This window comes from Hemitrygon akajei, chromosome 18 (genome assembly GCF_048418815.1).
Source record: "Hemitrygon akajei chromosome 18, sHemAka1.3, whole genome shotgun sequence".
Classification (NCBI taxonomy): domain Eukaryota; kingdom Metazoa; phylum Chordata; class Chondrichthyes; order Myliobatiformes; family Dasyatidae; genus Hemitrygon; species Hemitrygon akajei.
In genome coordinates, this window is record NC_133141.1 from 69,997,621 (window position 1) to 70,022,517 (window position 24,897).

General features: G+C 45.1%; 1 protein-coding gene across 1 annotated transcript in view; it reads left to right on the forward strand.

The window, feature by feature from the left end:
* Positions 1-24,897, forward strand: part of LOC140741503 (uncharacterized) — a 218,847-nt gene that overhangs the window by 162,221 nt on the left and 31,729 nt on the right. The window contains exon 8 of the mRNA XM_073071780.1: positions 18,560-18,698. Within this exon, the coding sequence (XP_072927881.1) occupies positions 18,560-18,698 (139 nt within the window). The remainder of the gene's footprint in view (positions 1-18,559; positions 18,699-24,897) is intronic.

The following is a 24,897-nucleotide window of genomic DNA, read 5'->3' on the forward strand; positions in this document are numbered from 1 at the left end:
AACACGGAAAGTCAGAGCCAACATAAAAGCCAAAGCGAGGGCATATAATAGAGCAAAAATTAGTGGGAAGTTAGAGGATTGGGAAGCTTTCAGAAACAAACAGGAGGCAACTAAAAAAGTCATTAAGAAGGCAAAGGTAATAATATTAAAGATACCAAAAGTTTCTTCAGATACATAAAGTGTAAAAGAGGGGTGAGAGTGGATATTAGAAACATAGAAACATAGAAAACCTACAGCACAATACAGGCCCTTCGGCCCACAAAGCTGTGCCAAACATGTCCTTACCTTAGAAATTACCCAGGGTTACCCATAGCCCTCTATTTTTCTGAGCTCCATGTACCTATCCAGGAGACTCTTAAAAGACACTATCATATCCGCCCCCACCACTGTCGCCAGCAGCCCATTCCACGCACTCACCACTCTCTGTGTAAAAAACTTACCCTGACATCTCCTCTGTACCTACTTCCAAGCACCTTAAAACTGTGCTCTCTCGTGCTAGCCATTTCAGCCCTGGGAAGAAGCCTCTGACATCTTATCAAAAGGACAGACTGACTGGCAGAGGGGGTGGGGTGGCTCTGTTAGTGAGGAATGATATTCAGTCCCTTGCGAGGAGGGACATAGAATCAGGGGATGTAGAGTCAGTATGGATAGAACTGAGAAATTCTAAGGGTAGAAAGACCCTAATGGGAGTTATCTACAGGCCCCCAAACAGCAGTCTGGATGTAGGGTGTAAGTTGAATGAAGAGTTAAAATTGGCATGTCGCAAAGGTAATGATACAGTTGTCATGGGGGATGTCAACATGCAGGTAGACTGGGAGAATCAGAATGGTACTGGACCTCAAGAAAGGGAGTTTGTGGAGTGCCTCCGAGATGGATTCTTAGAACAGCTTGTACTGGAGCCTACCAGGGAGAAGGCAATTCTAGATTTAGTGTTGTGCAATGAACCGGAGTTGATCAGGGACCTCGAGGTAAAGGAACCATTAGGAGGTAGTGACCATAATATGATATGTTTTAACCTACAATTTGAGAAGGAGAAGGGAAAATCGGATGTGTCAGTATTACAGTTGAACAAAGGGAACTATGGAGCTATGAGGGAGGAGCTGGCCAACGTTCAATGGAACAATACCCTAGCAGGGAAGACAGTGGAACAACAATGGCAGGTATTTCTGGGAATAATGCAGAAGGTGCAGGATCAGTTCATTCCAAAGAGGAAGAAAGATCCTAAGGGGCGTAAAAGGTGGCCGTGGCTGACGAGGGAAGTAAAGGGCAGTATAAAAATAAAAGAGAAGAAGTATAACATAGCAAAGATGAGCGGGAAACTGGAGGACTGGGAAGCTTTTAAAGAGCAACAGAAGATAACAAAAAAGGCAATACGCCAAGAAAAAATGAGGTATGAAGGTAAACTAGCCAAGAATATAAAGGAGGATAGTAAAAGCTTCTTTAGGTATGTGAATAGCAAAAAAAATAGTTAAGACCAAAATTGGACCATTGAAGACAGAAAAGGGTGAATTTATTATGGGGAACAAGGAAATGGCAGATGAGTTGAACAAGTACTTTGGATCTGTCTTCACTAGGGAAGACACAAACAATCTTCCAGATGTAATAGTGGTCAAAGGAACGAGGGTAAAGGATGAACTGAAGGAAATTTATATTAGGCAAGAAACGGTGTTGGATAGACTGTTGAGTCTGAAGGCTGATAAGTCCCCGGGCCCTGATGGTCTGCATCCCAGGGTACTTAAAGAGGTGGTTCTAGAAATCATGGATGCATTGGTAATCATTTTCCAATGTTCTATAGATTCAGGAACAGTTCCTGCTGACTGGAGGGTGGCTAATGTTGTCCCACTTTTCAAGAAAGGAGGGAGAGAGAAAACAGGGAATTATAGACCGGTTAGCCTGACGTCAGTGGTGGGAAAGATGCTGGAGTCAATTATAAAAGAGGAAATTACGACACATTTGGATAGCAGTAGAAGGATCAATCCGAGTCAGCATGGATTTATGAAGGGAAAATCATGTTTGACTAATCTTCTGGAGTTTTTTGAGGATGTAACTATGAAAATGGACAAGGGAGAGCCAGTGGATGTAGTGTACCTGGACTTAAAGAAAGCTTTTGATAAAGTCCCACATAGGAGATTAGTGGGCAAAATTAGGGCACATGATATTGGGGGCAGAGTACTGACATGGATTGAAAATTGGCTGGCTGACAGGAAACAAAGAGTAGTGATTAACGGGTCCCTTTCGGAATGGCAGGCTGTGACCAGTGGGGTACCGCAAGGTTCGGTGCTGGGACCGCAGCTGTTTACAATATACATTAATGATTTAGATGAAGGGATTAAAAGTAACATTAGCAAATTTGCTGATGACACAAAGCTGGGTGGCAGTGTGAAATGTCAGGAAGATGTTATCAGAATGCAGGGTGACTTGGACAGGTTGGGTGAGTGGGCAAATGTATGGCAGATGCAGTTTAATGTGTATACATGTGAAGTTATCCACTTTGCTGGCAAGAACAGGAAGGCAGATTACTATCTAAATGGAGTCAAGTTAGGAAAAGGGGAAGTACAACGAGATCTAGGTGTTCTTGTACATCAGTCAATGAAAGCAAGCATGCAGGTACAGCAGGCAGTGAAGAAAGCTAATGGCATGCTGGCCTTTATAACAAGAGGAATTGAGTATAGGAGTAGAGGTCCTTCTGCAGCTGTACAGGACCCTGGTGAGACCCCACCTGAAGTATTGTGTGCAGTTTTGGTCTCCAAATTTGAGGAAGGACATTCTTGCTATTGAGGGAGTGCAGCGTAGGTTCACAAGGTTAATTCCCGGAATGGCGGGACTGTCATTTGTTGAAAGATTGGAGTGACTGGGCATGTATACACTGGAATTTAGAAGGATGAGAGGGGATCTGATTGAGACATATAAGATTATTAAGGGATTAGACACGCTGGAGGCAGGAAGCATGTTCCCGCTGATGGGTGAGTCCAGAACTAGAGGCCACAGTTTAAGAATAAGGGGTAGGCCATTTAGAACTGAGATGCGGAAAAACTTTTTCACTCAGAGAGTGGTGGATATGTGGAATGCTCTGCCCCAGAAGGCAGTGGAGGCCAAGTCTCTGGATGCATTCAAGAGAGAGTTAGATAGAGCTCTTATAGATAGCGAGGTCAAGGGATATGGGGAGAGGGCAGGAATGGGGTACTGATTGTGTATGATCAGCCATGATCACAGTGAATGGTGGTGCTGGCTAGAAGGGCCAAATGGCCTACTGCACCTACTGTCTATTGTCTATCCACACAATCAATGCCTCTCATCATCTTATACACCTCTCATCCTCCGTCGCTCCAAGGAGAAAAGGCTGAGTTCACTCAACCTATTCTCATAAGGCATGCTCCCCAATCCAGGCAATATCTTTGTAAATCTCCTCTGCACCCTTTCTATGGTTTCCATATTGAACTGCTGGAAAGCGATGCTGGAGAGGTAGTATTTGGGGACAAGGAAATGGAGGACAAACTGAATCAGTATTTTGCATCGGTCTTCACTGTGGAAGATGCTAACAGTATGGTGGAAGTTCCAGGTGTCAGGGTCATGAAGTGTGTGAAGCTACCATAATTAGAGAGAAGAATCTTGGAAAACTGAAAGGTCTGAAAGTAGATCAGTCACTTGGACCAGATGGTCTACATCCCAGTGTTCTGAAAGAAGTAGCTGATGAGATTGTGGAGGCATTAATAATGATCTTTCAAGAATCACTAGATTCTGGAATGGTTCCGGAAGACTGGAAAATTGCAAATGTTACTCCACTCTTCAAAAAAGGAGATAGATAGAAGAAAGGAAACTATAGTTCAGTTAGTTTGACCTCAGTGACATTGGAGACGATTCTTAAGGATGTAGTTTCGGGGTACTTGGAGGAACATGAGCAAATAGGCTATAATCATCATGGTTTCCTCAAAGGAAAATCTTGCCTGTCAAAGCTGTTGGAATTCTTTGAAGAAATAACACGCAGGATAGACAAAGAAGAATAGGTTGATGTTGTGTACTTGAATTTGCATAACGCCTTTGACAAGGCGCCACACATGAGGTTGCTTCACAAGTTACGAGCCCATGGTGTCACAGGAAAATTTCTAGCAAGGATAAAGCAGTGTCAATTGGCAGGAGGCAAAGAGTGTGAATAAAGGGAGCCTTTACTGGTTGGGTTCCAGTGACTGATGGTATTCCACAGAGGTTTGTGTTGGGGCCAATTCTTTTTATGTAAAATGTCAATCATTTGGATGACAGAATTGGTGGCTTTGTTGCAAAGTTTGGAGATTATACAAAGAGAGGTGAGGGGGACAGGTAGTTTTGAGTAAATAGAGAGGTTACAGAAGGACTTAGATTAGGAGAATGGGCAAAGAAATGGCAGATGGAATATAGTGTTGGGAATTGTACGGTCATGCACTTTGGTAGAAGAGATGAAAGGGTTGATTATTTTCTAAATGGAGAGAAAATACAAAAAAAACTGAGGCACAAAGGAACTTGGGAATCCTTGTGCAGGATTCCCAAATGGTTATTTTGCAGGTTGAGTCTGTGGTGAGGAAGGTAAATTTATGGTGGAGTCAAAGCAGGGAAACTATTTTTCTGATGGGGGCAGGAAGGTTGGAATGGGGTAAGAACAAGAGGGGGGAGAGGGTAATGTTCTTCAACACTCATCGGCCACTTTATTAGGTACACCTGCTCATTAATGCAAATATCTAATCAGCCAATTATGTGGCAGCAACTCGATGAAAACATGGTCAAGAGGTTCAATTGTTCAGACCAAACATCAGAATGGGGAAGAAATGTGATCTAAGTGACTTTGACTGTGAAATGATTGTTGGTGCCAGTCAGGGTGGTTTGAGTGTCTCAGAAATGGCTCATCTCATGGGGCTTTCACACGCAGCAATCTTTAGAATTTGCAGAGAATGGTGTGAAAAACAAAAATAGCTTCCAGTGAGCGGCAGTTCTGTTAATGAGAGAGGTCAAAGGAGAATAACTAGACTGTTTCAAGCTGACAGGAAGGTGACAGTAACTCAAGTAATCACATGTTACAACAGTGGTGTGCAGAAGAGCGTCTCTGAACGCACAACAAGTCGAATCTTAAAGTGGATGGGCTAGAGCAGCAGAAGACCATGAACACACACTCAGTGACCTCACACAGGAGGTGGCTAATAAAGTGGCCACTGAGTGTAAGTCAGATTCTGATTCTGAAGACACTTGATGGAGACCAGGCAACAAAACAAGGCAGGGATACCCCGGGTGCAGGAATGTTTGCAAGTTTTGCATCCCGTATCTAAGAAAGATTGTGCTGGCATTGGAGAGGGTCCCGAAGAGCCATATGGTCATAGAGCATTAGGGCCACAGAAACAGGCCCTTCGGCCAACCTAGTCCATGCCAATATGTTATTCTGCCTAGTCATATCGACTCACGCCTGGACAATAGCCCTCCATACCCCTTGTGACCATGTTTACAAGAATCACCCCAGGGATGAAGGGGTTAACATATGAGGAGCATTTGATGGCTGTGGGCCTGTACTCACTGGAGTTTAGAATAATGAGGGGGGATCTCATTGAAACCTATCGAATACAGAAAGGCCTAGATAGAGTGGACGTAGTGAGATGTTTCCAATAGTGGAAAAGTCTAGGACAGAGGGTGCAGCCAGAGAATAGAAGGACATCCCTTTAAAACAATGATGATGAGGGAATTCAATGCCACAGACAGTTACAGAGGCCAAGTCATTGGGCATATTTAAAGTGGAGGTTGATAGATTCTTGATTAGTCAGGGTGTCAAAAGTTACAGGGAGATGGCAGAGAATGGGGTTGAGAGGGAAAATAAATCAGCCATGATGGAATACACTGCAAAAAATCCACAGCCATTTTACCTGCCTCTGGGTGTCAACCAAATGCTGAACATGGCCGTATTAACAAAGCATGCCCAGAGAATGCTGGGTTTAGAGGCCAGCTATCACTCATTAGGAGCAGCACAGTTGAGTAGCGGCTAGCAACGTTCCTTCTAAGGCGTGCGCACACATCTCTTGTACGAGCACACAAAGGAATTTAAACTGCGCACAAAAGGTTGTCAACCTGCACCTTGTTGGTATGTTCAGTATATTTCATGATCGTACACAATCACGGTGTTGACAATGTGGAGTTTGCGATGATTTATCTGCAGATTTTCGAACCGGTTTATTGATACTGTTTTTATTGAAAAAAATTATTCCGAGCACACATGTTGTTGTCACTGGGCAAAAAATTGCACAGCACAAGATTTTTGCACCAATTAGAGGGAAGATTGGTGGTTAGTGTTTTGTTTTTCAGCGCCAGCTGTAAGATCAAGCTTTAATTCCTGCCACTGTCTGTAAGGAGTTTGTACGTTCTTTCTGTGACTGTGTGGGTTTTGATCCTCACTGATTTGAGTTGGTGCAACGAAGCATTTCACTGTATGCTTCAATGTACAAGTGACAAATAAAGCAAATCTTTCTTTCTTTAAGGCCAACAGCTTGACCCCTGACATTCCTGTGACTTGAGAGAGCTGCTGTGAATTCAAGGCACTCAGTTTAAAGACTGAAGCTTGCTTGACCACAGAGAGAAAAATGAACTTGTCAGGGAATATAACATTACACATTTTAAAGTCAGAAACATTCTTAACTACATCCCAGTTTGAATGGGCTTCCTTCATCCATGATGAGACAGACAGGAGAGCTGATAATTACGCTGAATTGTCTGCATTTCTCTGTGGGTTTAATAACATTGCTGTGATTAATACTGGAGAAAAATGGCTTGTTTGTCAGAATATTTTTCATCACTTTCTTTGATTGTTTTTCTTCAGCAGTTTTGTTTAGAGATACAGCACAGTTAATGGGACCATGTTGACAATTAACCTATTAAGCCCTGTGTCTTTGCACTGTGGGAGGAAACTGGAGCACTCGGAGGAAACCCACACGGTCTCGGAGAGAATGTACAAACTCCGTACAGGCAGCAGCGGGGATTGAACCCAGGTCGCTGGCACTGTGAAGCATTACACAATCGTGCTGCCCCAAATGAAAATATTCGAGTCAGAGGGATATTGAGCCACAGGGTCACTAAGTCTGATGAGAGAATCTTTCAGAGGATTCTTCTAGAAAGAGCTGGCAACATGAGACTGAGGAAAATGGAGCCTGATATCTTCATAAAGGAAAAAACAGTCCAGTGTGACCACTTCTCCCAATAGTCAGTGGTTTGTAATCTGTTGTCATGGTGACTTTCAGAGAAGGGACATGCAATACTCATAAAAATCTTTTTTATATTTTTTATACCCTCTTTTTCTTATTTTTACTTTTCTATTTCAATTCACTTATTTCATCTACCTTCTCCTAAACCTAAACAAAGGCATTCATCACTGCACCTCTCTTAGTGAACAATAACCCGTTGCCATGGTGACCACCAGTAAAGAAAGTCTTGCACATTGTAAAGTCCATTCTCACTCTGCGCCTCCTGGCTCCTTTTAGCTCATTTCCACCAAAGTCAGGGGCTTTCTATTAGACCACAAAAACATCAGAGTGCTTTCCACACAGCTTATGATAGGGAAACATCTCAAAGCACATAAATGCGATGAATTGTGTAGTAGGTGTCATTACTCAAATCAAAAACAAAATATTTTCATCATTTTAATCTGCACATTCTATTTCTCCCACAGATCTTCAGATTTATTCACATGTCATGTAGCTCTGTCATTGTGTATGAGGCACTGAGCAATTTTTCAGAGAAGGGATATACAATACTCATAAAAACAGATTTTTATAGTGTTTATACCATCCTTTTCTATCTCTATTTTCACTTTTCCATTTCAATTCACTTATTTTGTCTGCCTTAAACAGAAACATCCATCATTCACCTCTCTTCCATTGAACAACAAGTGTTCTGGAGTGAATAGCACAGGGACCCACAATGTCTGTACTGACCATGATGCCATTGCAAATTAATCTCTCCTGCCTGTGCACATCTCCATCCTCTGCCTGTTTGTCAGCAGGTCAAACGACCTCTTTAAGATTCAGGCTATTTCAACTAGCAGCACAGTAGCATAGCGGTTAGTTCAATTCCCGACACTGCCTGTAAGGAGTTTGTACGTTCTCCCCGTAACTGCATGGGTTTCCTCCGGGTGCTCTGGTTTCCTCCCACAGTCCGAAGGCATACGGGTTGTTGGTTAATTTGTCATTGTAAGGCTAGGGTTAAACAGGGTTGCTGGGCATCGTGGCTCAAAGGGCCAGAAGGGCCTATTTCATGCTGTATCTCAATAAATAAATTCTTGTCAGTCTTTAGTACATGAATGTAGGGGAGAATGAAATGATTGTTACTCTGGATCCAGTACAGAATAAAATAACACAATATGCATCAAAAACACAGAAATATAAATATGAAAGCAATCGTACAAAACACAATGTACAGGTAACTGAGTGTGGCTGTATAACATAGGCTTAAATACTTAGACTGATTTTCACCGTACATAAAGTGATGCTCGGTGCAGGAGCATCTGAACATAAGGTGACTCTGACAGGAGATGATTAAAGTGACATTGTGACTCTTGGCAAGAGGAACTCTTCTAGGTAGCAGCAGGGCAAATGGGAACACAGGAGGACAGTGACTGTGTCAGTGTGGATATAAGACCATAGACCGTAACACATAGGAGCAGAATTAGGCCATTCAGCCCATTGACTCTGCTCTGCCATTCCATCATGGCTGATTTATTATCCCGTTCAAACCCATTCTCCTGTCATATCCCTGTAACCTTTGACACCCTTACTAATTGAGAACCTATCAACTTCTGCTTTAAATATACTCAATGACTTGGTCTCCATAACCTTCTGGAGCAATGAATTCCACAGATTCACTACTCTCTGGCTAAAGAAATTCCTCTTCATCACTGTTCTAAATGGATGTCTCATATTCTGAGGACGTGCCCGCTGGTCTTAGACTCCCCCACTACAGGAAACATCCTCTCCACATCCACTCTATCTGTGTCCTCTGGTCCTAGACTCCCCCACTACAGGAAACATCCTCTCCATATCCACTCTATCTGTGTCCACTGATCCTAGACTTCCCCACTATAGGAAACATCCTCTCCACATCCACTCTATCTGTGTCCTCTGGTCCTAGACTCCCCCACTACAGGAAACATCCTCTCCACATCCACTCTATCTGTGTCCTCTGGTCCTAGACTCCCCCACTACAGGAAACATCCTCTCCACATCCACTCTATCTGTGTCCTCTGGTCCTAGACTCCCCCACTATAGGAAACATCCTCTCCACATCCAATCTATCTGTGTCCTCTGGTACTAGACTCCCCCACTACAGGAAACATCCTCTCCACATCCACTCTATCTGTGTCCTCTGGTCCTAGACTCCCTCACTACAGGAAACATCCTCTCCACATCCAGTCTATCTGTGGTCCTAGACTTCCCCACTATAGGAAACATCCTCTCCACATCCAGTCTATCTGTGGTCCTAGACTTCCCCACTATAGGAAACATCCTCTCCACATCCACTCTATCTGTGGTCCTAGACTTCCCCACTATAGGAAACATCCTCTCCACATCCACTCTATCTGTGTCCTCTGGTCTTAGACTCTCCCACTACAGGAAACATCCTCTCCACATCCACTCTAACTGTGGTCCTAGACTTCCCCACTATAGGAAACATCCTCTCCACATCCACTCTATCTGTGTCCTCTGGTCTTAGACTCTCCCACTACAGGAAACATCCTCTCCACATCCACTCTATCTGTGGTCCTAGACTTCCCCACTATAGGAAACATCCTCTCCGCATCCACTCTATCTGTGCCCTCCGGTCCTAGACTCCCCCACTATAGGAAACATCCTCTCCACATCCACTCTATCTGTGTCCTCTGGTCCTAGACTCCCCCACTATAGGAAACATCCTCTCCACATCCACTCGATCTGTGTCCTCTGGTCCTAGACTACCCTGCTACAGGAAACATCATCTCCACATCCACTCTCTCTGTGCCCTCTGGTCCTAGACTCCCCCACTATAGGAAACATCCTCTCCGCATCCACTCTATCTGTGCCCTCCGGTCCTAGACTCCCCCACTATAGGAAACATCCTCTCCACATCCACTCTATCTGTGTCCTCTGGTCCTAGACTCCCCCACTATAGGAAACATCCTCTCCACATCCACTCGATCTGTGTCCTCTGGTCCTAGACTACCCTGCTACAGGAAACATCATCTCCACATCCACTCTCTCTGTGCCCTCTGGTCCTAGACTCCCCCACTATAGGAAACATCATCTCCACATCCACTCTCTCTGTGCCCTCTGGTCCTAGACTCCCCCACGATAGGAAACATCCTCTCCACATACACTCTATCTGTGTCCTCTGGTCTTAGACTCTCCCACTACAGGAAACATCCTCTCCACATCCACTCTATCTGTGGTCCTAGACTTCCCCACTATAGGAAACATCCTCTCCACATCCACTCTATCTGTGCCCTCCGGTCCTAGACTCCCCCACTATAGGAAACACCCTCTCCACATCCACTCTATCTGTGCCCTCTGGTCCTAGACTCCCCCACTATAGGAAACATCCTCTCCACATCCACTCGATCTGTGTCCTCTGGTCCTAGACTACCCTGCTACAGGAAACATCATCTCCACATCCACTCTCTCTGTGCCCTCTGGTCCTAGACTCCCCCACTATAGGAAACATCATCTCCACATCCACTCTCTCTGTGCCCTCTGGTCCTAGACTCCCCCACTATAGGAAACATCATCTCCACATCCACTCTCTCTGTGCCCTCTGGTCCTAGACTACCCTGCTATAGGAAACGTACCCTTCACATCTACTCTATCTGGGTCTTTCAATATTTGATAGGTTTCAATGATATTCCCCCTCGTTCTTCTGAATTCCAGCGAGTACAGGCCCAGAGCCATCAAACACTCCTCATACATTAACTCTTTCATACCTGGAAACATCCTTGTGAACCTCCTCTGAACCCTCTCCAATGTCAGCATATCTTTTCTCAGATAAGCGGCCCAAAACTGCTCAAAATACTTCAAATAAGTCCTCACCAATGCCTTGTAAATGCCTCAGCATTACATCCTTGCTTTTATACTCTAGTCCTCTTGAAATGAATGCCAACATTGCATTTGCCTTTCTCACCACAGACTCAACCTGCAAGTTAACCTTTGGGGTATCCTGCACAAGGACTTCCATGTCCCTTTACACCTCTGATTTTTGAACTTTATCCCCAATTAGAAAGTACCCTTATTCCTTCTACCAAAGTCATGACCATACACTTCCCTATACTATATTCCATCTACCACTTCTTTACCCAATCTAAGTCCTTTTCCAGACACTGTGCTTCCTCAGTACTACCTGTCCCTCCACCTATCTTCATATCATCTGCAAACCTGGCACAAAACCATCATACAAGACATTGACATATAGCATGAGAAGAAGTGGTCCCAACACCAGCCCCTGTGGAACACTAATAGTCACTGGCAGCCAGCAAGGATAGGCCTGCTTTATTCCCACTCTTTGCCTCCTGCCAGTCAGCCAATCTTCTATCCATGCTAGTGTCTTTCCTGTAATACCCTGGTCTCTTGTTAAGCAGCCTCATGTGCAGTACCTTCTGAAAATCCAAATAAACAACATCCAATGACTCTCCTTTGTTTATCCTGCCCGTTATTTCCTCAGAGAATTCCAACAGACTTGTCAGGCAAGATTTCACCTGAAGGAAACCATGCTGACTTTGGCCGATTTAATCATTTGTGCCTCCAAATACTCCGAAACCGCATCCTTAATAATGGACTCCAGTAATTTCCCAACCACTGAAGTCAGGCTAACTGGCCTATAATTCCTTTCTTCTGTCTCCCTCCTATCTTAAAGAATGAAGTGACACTTACAATTTTCCAGTCCTCCAGAATCATTCCAGAATCTAGTGATTCCTGAAAGATCATTTCTAATGCATCCACAATCATGTGGTCCAGGGGACTTATCCACCTTCAAACCTTTCAGATTCACAAGCACCTTCTCCTTAGTAATCACATCTACACTCTCTTCTGCCCCCTGACACTCTCGAATTTCTGGCATACTATTATTGTCTTCCAAAGTAAAGATGGAAGCAAAATACTTATTCAGTTTGTCCATCATTTCTTTGTCCCCCATTACTACCTCTCCAGAGTCATTTTCCAGCGGTCCGATATCCACTCTCACTTCTCTTTTACTCTTTATATATCTGAGAAAAGAGTTCTGGTATCCTCTTTGATATTATTGGCCAGCTTATCTTCATATTTCAGCTTTACCCTCCTTATGGCTTTTAGTTGCCTTCTGTTGGTTTTTAAAAGCTTCCAAATCCTCTAAGTTCCCACTCATTTTTGCTCTATTCTATGCCCTGTCTTTTGCTTTTATGCTGTCTTTGACATCCATTGTCAGCCACTGTTGCTGCACCCTCCCTTTAGAATACTCTTCATCTTTGGGAAGAATCTATCCCCTGCCTCCTATAGATAGTCATAGAGTAATACAGCAGGGGAACAGGCCCTTCAGCCCATCTGGTCCATGCCAACCACAGCATCTTCCTGCTAGTCCCAGTTGCCCATGTTTAGACTATAACCCTCCATGAGCCTATACAAATGCCTCCTAAATGTTGCAATTATATCTGCCTCAAACACTTCTTTACTCACTACCCTCTGAGTAAAGAGATTACATCTCAGGTGACTTAAATCTCTCCCCTCTTATCTTGCATCTGTGCTGTCTGGTTTTGGACTCCTCAGCTCTGGAGGACCTTATCCATACCCTCATGATTTTACAAACCTCTGTGAGGTCACCCCATATTCTCTCACACTCTTTGGAATAAAGATCAAGTGTAGACATCCACTCCTTACAACTCAGGCTCTTTAGTCCAAGCAGCATCCTTGTACAGCTCTTTGTCCCCTCTCCAGCTTGACTATGTCTTTCCTATAACAACGTGACCAAAATTATACACAGAAATCCAAGTGCGGCCTTATCAAGGACTTAGTGAGCCATCTCCTTAAATGATGAAGATCTCTTTGCAATTCATTATCAACAAGACCCATTAATTTAATATCATCAGCAAACTTGCTAATTGTGCGTTCACATCAAAATTATTTTCATAAATAAGAAAGAACAGAGGTTCCAGCTCTGACCCTTGGGGCACCCCACTAGTCACTGGCCTCACAGTCGGAGAATTGACCTTCAACCATCACACTCTGCTTCCTATCATCGAGCCAATACTGAATCCACCTCGTTTGTTCCCCCTGAAGCCCACGTGATCTAGCCTTCCAGATGTCAAAGGCTTAACTAAGGTCCATATAGACAGCATCCACTGCTCTACCTTCATTTCAGAATCAGAATCAGATTTAATATCACTGGCATATGTGGTGAAATTTGTTGGTTTGTGGTAGCAGTACATAATAAACGAACTATAAGTTGCAATAACAAGTATATATTCATTCGTTTGTTATGTGCCGTGTCATATGATGTGAGCGATCATGTGTTCTCGGCAAATTTTTCTACAGAAGTGGTTTGCCATCGTTTTCTTCTGGGCCGTGTCTTTACAAGACGGGTGACCCCAGTCATTATCAATACTCTTCAGAGATTGTCTGCCTGGCGTCAGTGGTCACATAACCAGGACTTGTGATCTGCACCGGCTGCTCGTACGACCGTCCGCCACCTGCCCCCGTGGCTTCACGTGACCCTGATTGGGGGTGTGGGGGAGGCTAAGCAGATGCTACACCTTGCCCAAGGGTGACCTGCAGACTAGCAGAGGGAAGGAGCACCTTATACCTCCTTTGGTAGAGAACTATCTCCACCCCGTCACCAAAACGATATATTAAAAAATTAAACAAGTAGGCAGAAAGAGAGGGAGAAATAGTGAAGTAGTGTTCATGGATTCATTGTTCATTTATCTCCATAGTTACCCCTTTGAAAAACTCCAAAAGATTTATCAGACATGACCTCCCACACACAAACCATGCTGACTATTCCTCATCAGCTCTTAACTATTCTAGTGATTGTTGATGCAGGATGGGGGTGGTGGGGTGGAGATACATCTCTACCAAAGGAGGTGTAAGGTGCTCCTTCCCTCCGCTAGTCTGCAGGTCACCCTTGGGCAGGGTGTAGCACCTGCTTAGCCCCCCGATCAGGGTCACGTGAAGCCATGGGAGCAGGTGGTGGACGGTCGTGTGAGCAGCTGGTGCAGATCACAAATCCTGGTGATGTGACCACTGACACCAGGCAGACAATCTCTGAAGAGTATTGATTGTGTCCCTCAGAATTCCCTCCAGTAACTTCCCTACAAATGAACTCAGGCTCACCAGCCTGTAGTTCCCTGATCTATCGTTGTTATCCTTCTTGAACAATGATACAACATTCGCCACTTCCTACCATCCAGATGCAGGAATTTGTTATAAATCTTATCAGATTCCTTCTTCAACCCTTTGCATTTAATGCCTATTACATCCCAGCTTCTCACTTCATGTCCCCCCCCGCAGACTGACCCACCTCCCCCCTCACCTGGCTTCACCCATCACCTGCCAGCTTGTACTCCTTCCCCCCACCCCCCACCACCTTCTTATTCTCGTTTCTTTCCTCTTCCTGTCCAGTGCCGATGGAGGCTCTTGGCCTGAAACATTAACTGTTTATTCCTCTCCGTAGATGCTGCCTGACCTACTGAGTTCCTTCAACATTTTGTGTGTGTTGCTCCGGATTTCCAGCATCTGCAGAATCTCTTGTGTTTGTTATAAAAGCTTTTTCATTGCCTGAAAGATAATGGCCAGACTTGAAGTCAAATAGAATCACGGACACCAACTATAGTCAATATTCTCGTAACTTATTCTTCGTAGCTCTGGCAAGGTGGTCTAGAACGTTGGATTTAGTGTCCAGTCTCTGAGCGAACCTGGGTTCAAATCTCATCACTGCCACAGGTCGAATTTTCACTTGTACTTTAAGGCAGCATGGTAGCATTAACGTTCTCACAGTACCGGTGATCAAGGTTCAATTCCCGCTGCTGTCTGTGAGGAGTTTGTACGTTCTCCCCGTGACCGTGTGGGTTTCCTCCTGGTGCTCGGGTTTCCTTCACATTCCAGTGACGTACGGGTTACCATCTGCACGCTACTGGGCCACCTGTGAATAGGTCGAAAGAAAGCCCTATAACAAACAAGAGAAAATCTGCAGATGCTGGAAACCTGAGCAGCACATACAAGATGCCGGAGGAACTCAACAGGCCAGGCAGCATCTATGGTAAAGAGTACAGTTGACGTTTTGGGCTGAAACCCTTTAGCAGGACTATAATCTTTTTTTCACATTGCACATGGTTGATCCAGGATGGGGGTGGCAGGGTGGAGATATGTCTCTACCAAGGGAGATGTAAGGCGCTCCTTCCCTCCGCTAGCCTGCAGGTCATCCTTGGGCAAGGTGTAGCACCTGCTTAGCACCCCCAAATCCCCTGATCAGGGTCACATGAAGCCATGGGAACAGGTGGTGGATGGTCGTGTGAGCATCTGGTGCAGATCACAAGTCCTGGTTATGTGACCGCTGACGCCAGGCAGACAATCTCTGAAGAGTATTGATAATGGCTGGGGTCAGCCATCTTGTAAAGATGCCAATGGCAAACTGCTTCTGTAGAAAAAATTGTCAAGAACCATCATGGAGAGACTAGGATCTCCCACATCGTACAACACAGCATATAACGAATGGTGGGGTAAACACCAGTGAGCTGTTTGAGTTTATTGGGCCTGCACAATAACATAGTGGTCAGCACAGTGTTTTACAGTATCAGTGACCTGGATTCAGTTCCCTCCACTGTCTGTAAGGAGTTTGTACGTTCTCCCTGTGTCTGTGTGGGTTTTCTCCAGCTTCCCCCCACAGTTCAAAAGCATGCCAGTTAGTAGGTTAATTGGTCATTGTAAATTGTCCCATATTTAGGCTGGGCAACACAGCTCAAAGGGCTGATTCTGTACTGTATCTCAATAAATAACGGCTGGGGTCACCCCTATTGTAAAGACACTGCCCAGAAGGCAGCAATAGCAAACCACTTCTGTAGAAAAATTTGACAAGAACAATCATGGTCATGAAAAGACCATGATCACCGACATCATACGACACAGCGCAGAATGATGATGGTGATGGCCAGGAGACATGTTTTCACTTCCTGCAGTCTCCACTGCACTGGTGGCGATGTAGACATCCCCACTCACCTGCATCTCCCTGACCTCTAAACACAGGACTCTCAGCAATAAGCTGGGTGCATACAAAATCCTCTTTGTGTCTTATCTCCTTTTTCAAAAAAGACAATGATTTATTTAAAATGTACCAGACATGAGACTTTCTGTGCAATATGTTCCTGGATTAATATTTGCACAGTATAATTTGGATCAGGGGCTGAATCCCTGTGGGAATTTTTAAATATATTGCAAGGCTACTTGGCATTTTTCACACTGATCAACAGAAAAAGACTCCTGTGTCAAAGTGAAAACAGAACTCCAGAGAGTGATCTAAATTAATTACAAATATAAAAGACAAAATAATTGATTGAATTAGTATTCATCCCCTTTAATATGACACACCAAATCATCACTGGTGCAGCCAATTGGTTTCAGAAGTCACATAATTAGTTAAATGGAGGTCACCGTATGTAGTCAAGGTGTTTGAATTGATTGTAGTAAAATACACCTGTATCTGGAAGGTCCAACTGCTGGTAAGTCAGTATCCTGGCAAAAACTACACCATGAAGACAAAAGAACACTCCAAGCAACTCCACGAAAAGGTTATTGAAAAGCACGAGTCAGGAGATGGATACAAGAAAATTTCCAAGTCACGGAATATCCTTTGGAGTACAGTTCAGTCAATCATCAAGAAATGGAAAGAATATGGCACAGCTGTAAATCTGCTCAGAGCAGGCTGTCCTCAAAAACTGAGTGATTCCACAAGAAGGGGATGAGTGAGGGAGGCCACCAAGAGACCTATGACAACTCTGGAGGAGTTACAAGCTCCAGTGGCTGAGATGGGAGAGACTGTGCATACAACAACTGTTGCTCGGGTAATTAACCAGTCGCAGCTTTATGGGAGAGTGGCAAAGAGAAAGCCACTGTTGAAAAAAACTCAGATGAAATCTCGGTTAGAAGACCAGAGGGCATATGGGAGACTCTGAAGGCAGCTGGAAGAAGGCTGTATGGTTTGATGAAACCAAAAGTGAGCCCTTTGGACATCAGATTAAATGCTGTGTTTGGCATAAGCCAAACCTTGCACATCATCAAAAACACACCATCCCTACCGTGAAGCATGGTGGTGGCTGCATCATGCTGTGGGGATGCTTCACTGGAAGGCTTGTGAAGGTAGAGGGTATAATGAATGCAGCAAAATACAGGGAAATCCTGGAGGAAAACCTGATGCAGTCTGCAAGAGAACTGCGACTTGGGAGAAGATTTGTTTTCCAGCAAGACAATGACCCCGAGCATAAAGCCAAAGCTACACAGGAATGGCTTAAAAACAACAAAGTTAATGTCTAGGAGTGGCCAAGTCAGAGTCCAGACCTCAATCCAACTGAGAATTTGTGGCTGGACTTGAAAAGGGCTGTTCACTCACGCTCCTCATGCAATCTGACAGAGCTTGAGCAGTTGTGTAAAGAAGAATGGGGAAAAATCACAGTGTCCAGATGTGCAAAGCTGATAGAGACCCATCCACACAGACTCAAGGCTGTAATTGCTGCCAAAGATGCATCTACTAAATACAGGGGGTGAATACTTATGCAATCAATTATTTTGTTGCTAATAATTGTTATAAATTTAGACCAATTAATAGAAATTTGACACTTTTGACATGAAAGAGTCTTTACTGTTGATCAGTGTCAAAAAAGCCAAGTTAAATCCACTGTGATTCAATGTTATAAAACAATAGAACATGAAAACTTCCGGGGGGGGGGAGTACTTTTTATCGGCTAGGATGCCCAAGACTTTTGCACACAACACTGTATTTGAAAAATGTGGAGTGGAGAGTGAGTTTGTAAATCTGGTGGGAGCAAAGGATGTTGGGAATGGTGAGGGAGGGGTGTGGGACAGGTGGCAGAGAAGGAGTGCCAGGGGCAGAGAGTGGCGAGGAGAGTGCAGAAAAGATTTGAGGATATTGCTAGGACTTGAGGGGCTGAGTTATCAGCAGTGTTTGGCCAGATGATGTGGATGGTAACAGTCTTTTCCCAGGGTAGAGTCGTCTGAATCTTGGAGGTATAGCTTTAGAATGAGAGGGGAAAGATTTTAAAGAGACCCTAAGCAGCAACTTTTTCACATATATTGAAGGAGCTGCCCCAGAGGAAGTGTTTGAGGCAGATACAACAGTATCATTTCAGAAGCTCTTGGATGGGTACATGGGAGGAGGGGGTGGCTTGGAGGGGTATTGACCAAATTCAGGAAGTTGGGACTAGCTGGATGGGATGCCCGGTTGGCATGGACTGGCTGGGCTGAGGGGACCGGTATCCGTCCTGTGACCTCCTCTACTCTGACAAGAACAAGGTCTGGGCTCTCTAGATAACCCAAAATCTTTCTGCATTCTGTGTTGATAGCTGAGTTCATCTTCCTTTGTTGGGGCAGTTATCTGTGCTACTCCGTACGCACAGTGCCATCGACCTACCACGAGCCACGTTTCATGGGCCTTGCCATCCATAATGAAATCCTGATGTCTGCTGCCTTCTACAGCCTCAGGTAGGACATTACAACCTTTAACTTCATCCGGCCCCCCTCCCCCATTCTGCCCCCATTTAGTGTCAGCTGTCTATAAGTGAATGTTGCAGTTACTGTGAGGTACATACTGTTAAATAAAGTTTTCTACCTCAACAAGCAATATTTATACAAAATTCTGAGGCCTCCGTCAGTCAAGGTGCATCCTTGCTGTCTAGATATCTAGATAACCAGGGCAGTACAATATGGGGAGCAAGCTGTGTACAATATGTAGCAGGCTCCCCCTCTCCACACAGCTGATGAACCCAAAGGAACAGCAGAGACCGATACAGTTTGGTACCACAGCATCACAGGAGGTACCAGTCAGCGTTGAACTCAACGTAGGACTGGCTTAGCAACATCAGCTCCAGATTTACCCTCTGGGTTTATTCCCAAAGCCTTCCTCATGAGTGGATATAGCCGCAAGACGGCATAGGTTTGAGATCAGAGTTTTCCTTCTTCTAGATTAGCTCCCAACCATGGGTAATGAGCATCATTTGCCTGAAGCGACTGGTTTTAAGACCAGCCTTTGTCCCTTCTCTTGTCAGTAGAAACGGTTCCACCGGGCTTAGTAGCTAAGCCACACATGAAGGCCAGAAGCTGGACTTGGTTGTCAGCGGCTATTTGAGATGAACGCCATTGGGAGCATTTAATAGGTAGTGGGAGCTTGTCCCCATTACCTCCCCTGGCTATGACAACATTAATGAACGTTATACAGAATTAGACATGAATGATTTAATATCCGCTTAGCAACTGTCTTCTGTATATAGATACAAATGGATAAAGATAGACATTAATTCTGTAGCATCTCCCACAAGGCCATCTCTTGGGAAGATGGCCATGCACTTGGACGCATCGGCTTCTCCGGGTCCAACTAAAGGTGCAATTGTTCGTCCTTTACATCTTTATTTACAATTGCAAGACATAGCAGGTACTACAGGTTTACCCTATCAACGAGTTGCTTGATGTGTTTTGTGCCTTGGCCCTGGAGGAACACTGTTTCATTTGGTTATATCTATGTATGGTTGAGTGATAATTCAACTTCAACTTCAACATATAAGACATAGGAACAGAATTAGACCATTCAGCCCATCGTGTCTGCTCCACCAGTCCATTATCATTGGTTTATCATCTTTCTCAATCCCCTTCTCCAAAAGGCCATAAGACATCTGAGCAGAATTACCGGTTGGTAGCTTAATTGGTCATTGTAAATTGTCCCGTGATTAGGCTAGGGTTAAATCGGTGGGTTGCTGGGCAGCACGTCTCGGTGGGCTGGAAGGGCTCGATCCACACTGTATCCCAAAATAAATAAATACATCGTGTTTGGAGTGGCTTGGACTCATCAGGCTTGGGCGAGGTAAAGTGTCTGGTAAGTCTCTCTTTTCTTTATTCTTCATTCCTGGTCTGTTGGGGCATGGAAGTGCAGTGAGAGTGGCTCCAGGAGCAGTGTTTTGTTCTGTGTGTGAGTCATGGGAATTCTAGGAGACCTCCAGCCTCCCAAATAAACTCATCTGCACCAGGGGCACTAAGCTGCAGCTCCTGAGAGAACGTATTAAGGAAATGGAGCTGCACCTTAAAGACCTTCAACTCAAACTGGAGAATGAAGAGGTAATAGACAGGAACTACAGGGAGGCAGTCACCCCTAGATTACAGGAGATAGGTAACTGGGTGACTGTCAGGAGAAGGGGAAATGGACACAGCCAGTGCAGAGTACACTTGTGGCCATTCTCCTCAAAAATAAGTATAGCACTTTAGATACTGTTGAGGGGGGATGACATACCAAGGGAGCCACAGTGACCGGGTCTCTGGCACTGAGTCTGGTGCTGTGGCTCAGAAGAGAAGAGAGGTGAAGAGAATTGCAGTGGTGACAGGAGATCCCATAGTCAGAGGAACAGAGATGAGGTTCTGGGGGTGCAATACAGACACCCAGATGGTATGTTGCCTCCTAGGTGCTAGGGTCAGGGATGTCTCAGGTCAAGTCCACGGCTTTCTAAAGCATCCAGAAGTCTTGGTACATACTGGCACCAATGACATAGGTAGGAAAGGTGAGGAGGTCCGGAAGAGAGATCTTGGGGAGGTAGAAAGCTGAAAAACAGGACCTACAGGGTACTAATCTGTGAACTGCTGCCCATGCCATGTGCCAGTGAGGGTAAGAATAGGATGATCTGGCAGATGAATGTGTGGCTGAGGAACTGGTGCAGGGGCTGGGTTTCAGATTTATGAATCATTGGGATCTCTTCTGGAGAAGGTATGACATGTACAAAAGGGACAGGTTACACCTGAACCCAAGGGAAACCAATATCCTTGTGGGCAGGTTTGCTGGAGCTGTTCTGGAGAGTTTAAACTAATTTGGCAGGGGGATGGGAACCAGAGTGATAGTTCTGAGGATGAGGTAGTGTGTAGTGAGACTGCTGGCAAAGAGAGGCCGATGATGGGGCAAAATTACAGTCAACAGGATGAGTTGCAATATAAAAGGCAGGCAAAATTGAAATGGGTGAAATCAGGACTGAAGGTGTTATATTTGAATGTGTGTGTAGGGTAATGTAATTGGTGGAAACATGCATAATTCATAGCCACCAACATTGAGTTAGGGTTCACCTTAAGAGGCTGGTCTGACATGATGACGTAATTATGTAAAGTGTCTTTTTTGTGCTTTGTGTTCAGGTTTTGGAGTACAATAAATGAGTTGTTACGGTTTTTCTTAAACATAAAATTCCTCTGCAGTTTCATTTGGTAAAGCCTACATTGGTGACCCTGATGCTCTAGGATGATTCCAGAGTTATTAAACATGTTGGCCAACACAGTCGCTTTGAAACTTCTGCAGTTTTGGGAGCAAAATTTGGGAGCAGTTTTGCTTGGTTTGTACAAGCTGAGGCCCAATTTGCGCAGCCAGAATTCTCCAGCGACAACACCAAATATTTATGTGGTAGCGTCACTCAGCAACTCCACGGGTCTACTAGAAGACCCATCTGAAGACGATAAATACTGATTGCTGAAACTCTCTTTTTACAGACTGGAGACTGAGCATGCCAAACTGTTGCTCTCCTTGCCCAGCCTCAGCGATGCTAAGCCATCGGAGCTAATGGCCCACATGGCTCCTGGGAAATCACCAACCTTGTTTTGTTTTTCAAGAACTCTTCCTGCAGCAAATGTCTGATCAAGTTCACATAGCCCTCGCTAATGTACCCGTGAAGGATTATAGAAAGCTTGCTAAAATGGCTGATAGTCTACATGCAGCCAGGCAGTGATGCATTATTCCTCCTCCTTTCTCTGCCTCAGTAAGCCTGGTCAGCAAGGCCCCAACATAAAGATGCCCTCAACTGCGAAACAGACGACACTGGATCTGTGTTTTCACCACGCTTGCTTTGGTATGAATGTTAGGAAGTGCTGACTGCCTTGCAGCTTCAGAGGTCTGTGAACACCGTGGGGTCCAGCTTCCGGGGTCATCTACTGTTCATTATGGACACCCTTTCAGGGTGACTCTTCCCATGTGACACGGGTGCTCAGGTAAGGGTGCAGCCAGCATCGCCTATTGATGAGAAGGCAAAGAGTGATGAAACCTCACTGGAGGCCACCAACAGCAGCTGGACCCAGACTTACGGGACACAATGGGTGATGCTCTGCTTCAGTGAGCGACATTACACGTGGGACTTTGTGGCTAGACCTCTGCTCGGGGCAGATTTCCTGTGTGCCCAAGGACTATTAGTTGATCTTAAGAACTGCCAGGTTGCAGATGGCAGGGACTTTGGGTTGTTACCTTGTTCCCCCAGTAAGTTCCCCACAATGACTCTGGCAACTGCATACACCAGCGCATGTGAGTTTACTCGACTGCTGGGTGAATTCCCAGACATCACCAAGCCCACATTCTTCACTACAGTCGCAAAACATGGGGTCAAGCACCGCATTCCCGCAACTGGCCCACCAGTCCATTCCCACACGTGTAGACTGGACCCAGAAAAGCTGGCAACCGTGAAGGCTGGGTTTGCCAACATGGAAAGACTTGGCGTTGTATGCCAGTTGAATAGCCCCTGGACTTCATTCCTCCATATGGTCCCTAAGTGCAATGGTGGTTGCCACCCATGTGGTAATTACCAATGCCTTAACGAGACCACCAACTCCAATTGTTACCCAGCCAAGACTTTTCGGCATGTTTAGCTAGAAAGTAAAATTTTCCAAAATCAATCTAGTTAGGGGCTCTGTGCTCAGACGACACTCCTAAAACAGCTGTGATAACCATGTTTGGTCTCTTTGAGTTTCTGCGCATGCCATTTGGGCAAAAAAATGCAGCACAGACTTTCCAACAGCTGATGGACCCTGTATTAAAGTACTTAAGATTTTCTTTTTGTTACCTGGATGGCATACTTGTCACCAATGCTTCCAAATCTAAACACATACCTCATCTCTGCACACTTTTCGAGTGTTTAAGCGGTCGTGGGTTGATTATTAACCCTGCTAAATGCCAGTTTGGGTTGTCAACCATTGACTTTCTCAGCCATTGCATCTCCATAGAAGGTGTGTAACCCTTCCCATCAAAGGTAGCCTCTATTATGGATTTCCCACCACCCCACGCTATTAAAAAAACTACGGGAGATTTTAGATTGGTGAACTTATATCATCGTTTCATTCTGCGAGCTGCTGCACTTGTGCTTCCCCTGTATAGTGCGCTTAAAGACAACACTGCGAATCATCTGCTTGACTGGTTGGCGGACGTGACCAGGGTACTTGATGATAGCAAAAAGCTCTTTCCAACGCAACCCTACTAGTGCACCTGCTCCCAACACACCTAAAGCCATTACTACTGACACTTCAGCCTGTGCTGTGCATGAACAGCTGGTCGGAAGCGTGTGCCAGCCACTCGCCTTCTTCATCCGGCAGCTCCGTCCCCCAAAAGGAAGGACAGCACGTTTGACCGTGAGCTTCTTGGTCTTCATCTGGATGTCCGCCATTTTCTTTTTCTTCCAGAGGGTCACCATTTCACAGTGTTCGTTGCCCCTCGTGCACATGATGGCCAAAATATCAGACCGTTTGTCTGCATGGCAGCAACACCAACTGGCCTACATATATACACTGTATACACTGGAATTTAGAAGGGTGAGAGGGGATCTGATTGAAACATATAAGATTATTAAGGGATTGGACACACTGGAGGCAGGAAGCATGTTCCCGCTGATGGGTGAGTCCAGAACTAGAGGCCACAGTTTAAGAATAAGGGGTAGGCCATTTAGAACAGAGATGCAGAAAAACTTTTTCACTCAGAGAGTGGTGGATATGTGGAATGCTCTGCCCCAGAAGGCAGTGGAGGCCAAGTCTCTGGATGCATTCAAGAGAGAGTTAGATAGAGCTCTTATAGATAGCGGGGTCAAGGGATGTGGGGAGAGGGCAGGAACGGGGTACTGATTGTGTATGATCAGCCATGATCACAGTGAATGGTGGTGCTGGCTAGAAGGGCCGAATGGCCTACTCCTGCACCTACTGTCTATTGTTTATATCAGAGTTCACAACTGATATAAAACATATCAAGTGGAAAATTAATGCTGTGGCTGTTTGCCTCTCACAGCCAGCCATTGAGGCCACACACATTGGGGTTGACTATGCAGACATGACAGCTGACCAAGCTACTGACCCAGAGGTCCAGGCTTACTGATCAGCAGTGATGGGCCTGCAGTTGGCTGATGTTAAATTCAGGGAAGCTGGGGTTCCTCTTCTGAATGATACCTCAACCAGTTGCCCTCACCAAATCATGCCCACAAACTGGAGGTGGACTGTTTTAGACTCCATCCATGGCCTCTCGCACCCGGGCTGGAAGGCCTCACAGGAACTGGTTGGACTTAAGTTTGTGTGGCACGGCCTTGGAAAGGATGTGTGTGATTGGAGTGCAACCTGTGTGGAGTGCCAGCAGACAAAATTTACTGTCGTGTTTAGGTGCCATTGAGGTCTCTGTGCAACAGTTTGACTATGTCAAATTAGATCTTGTTGGCCCTCTTGCCCCCTCCGGTGGTTTCACTCACCTCTTTACCATGGTGGACCATACCATCTGGTGGCCAGAGGTCATCCCTCTAGCATCGACGCCATAGACGTGGCTTGGGCGTTCATCAGCACCTGAGTTTATCAGTTTGGCATCCCATCTGATATTTCCTCTGACCATGATCCCCAATTCATTTCAGACCCCTGGGCTGTGATGACC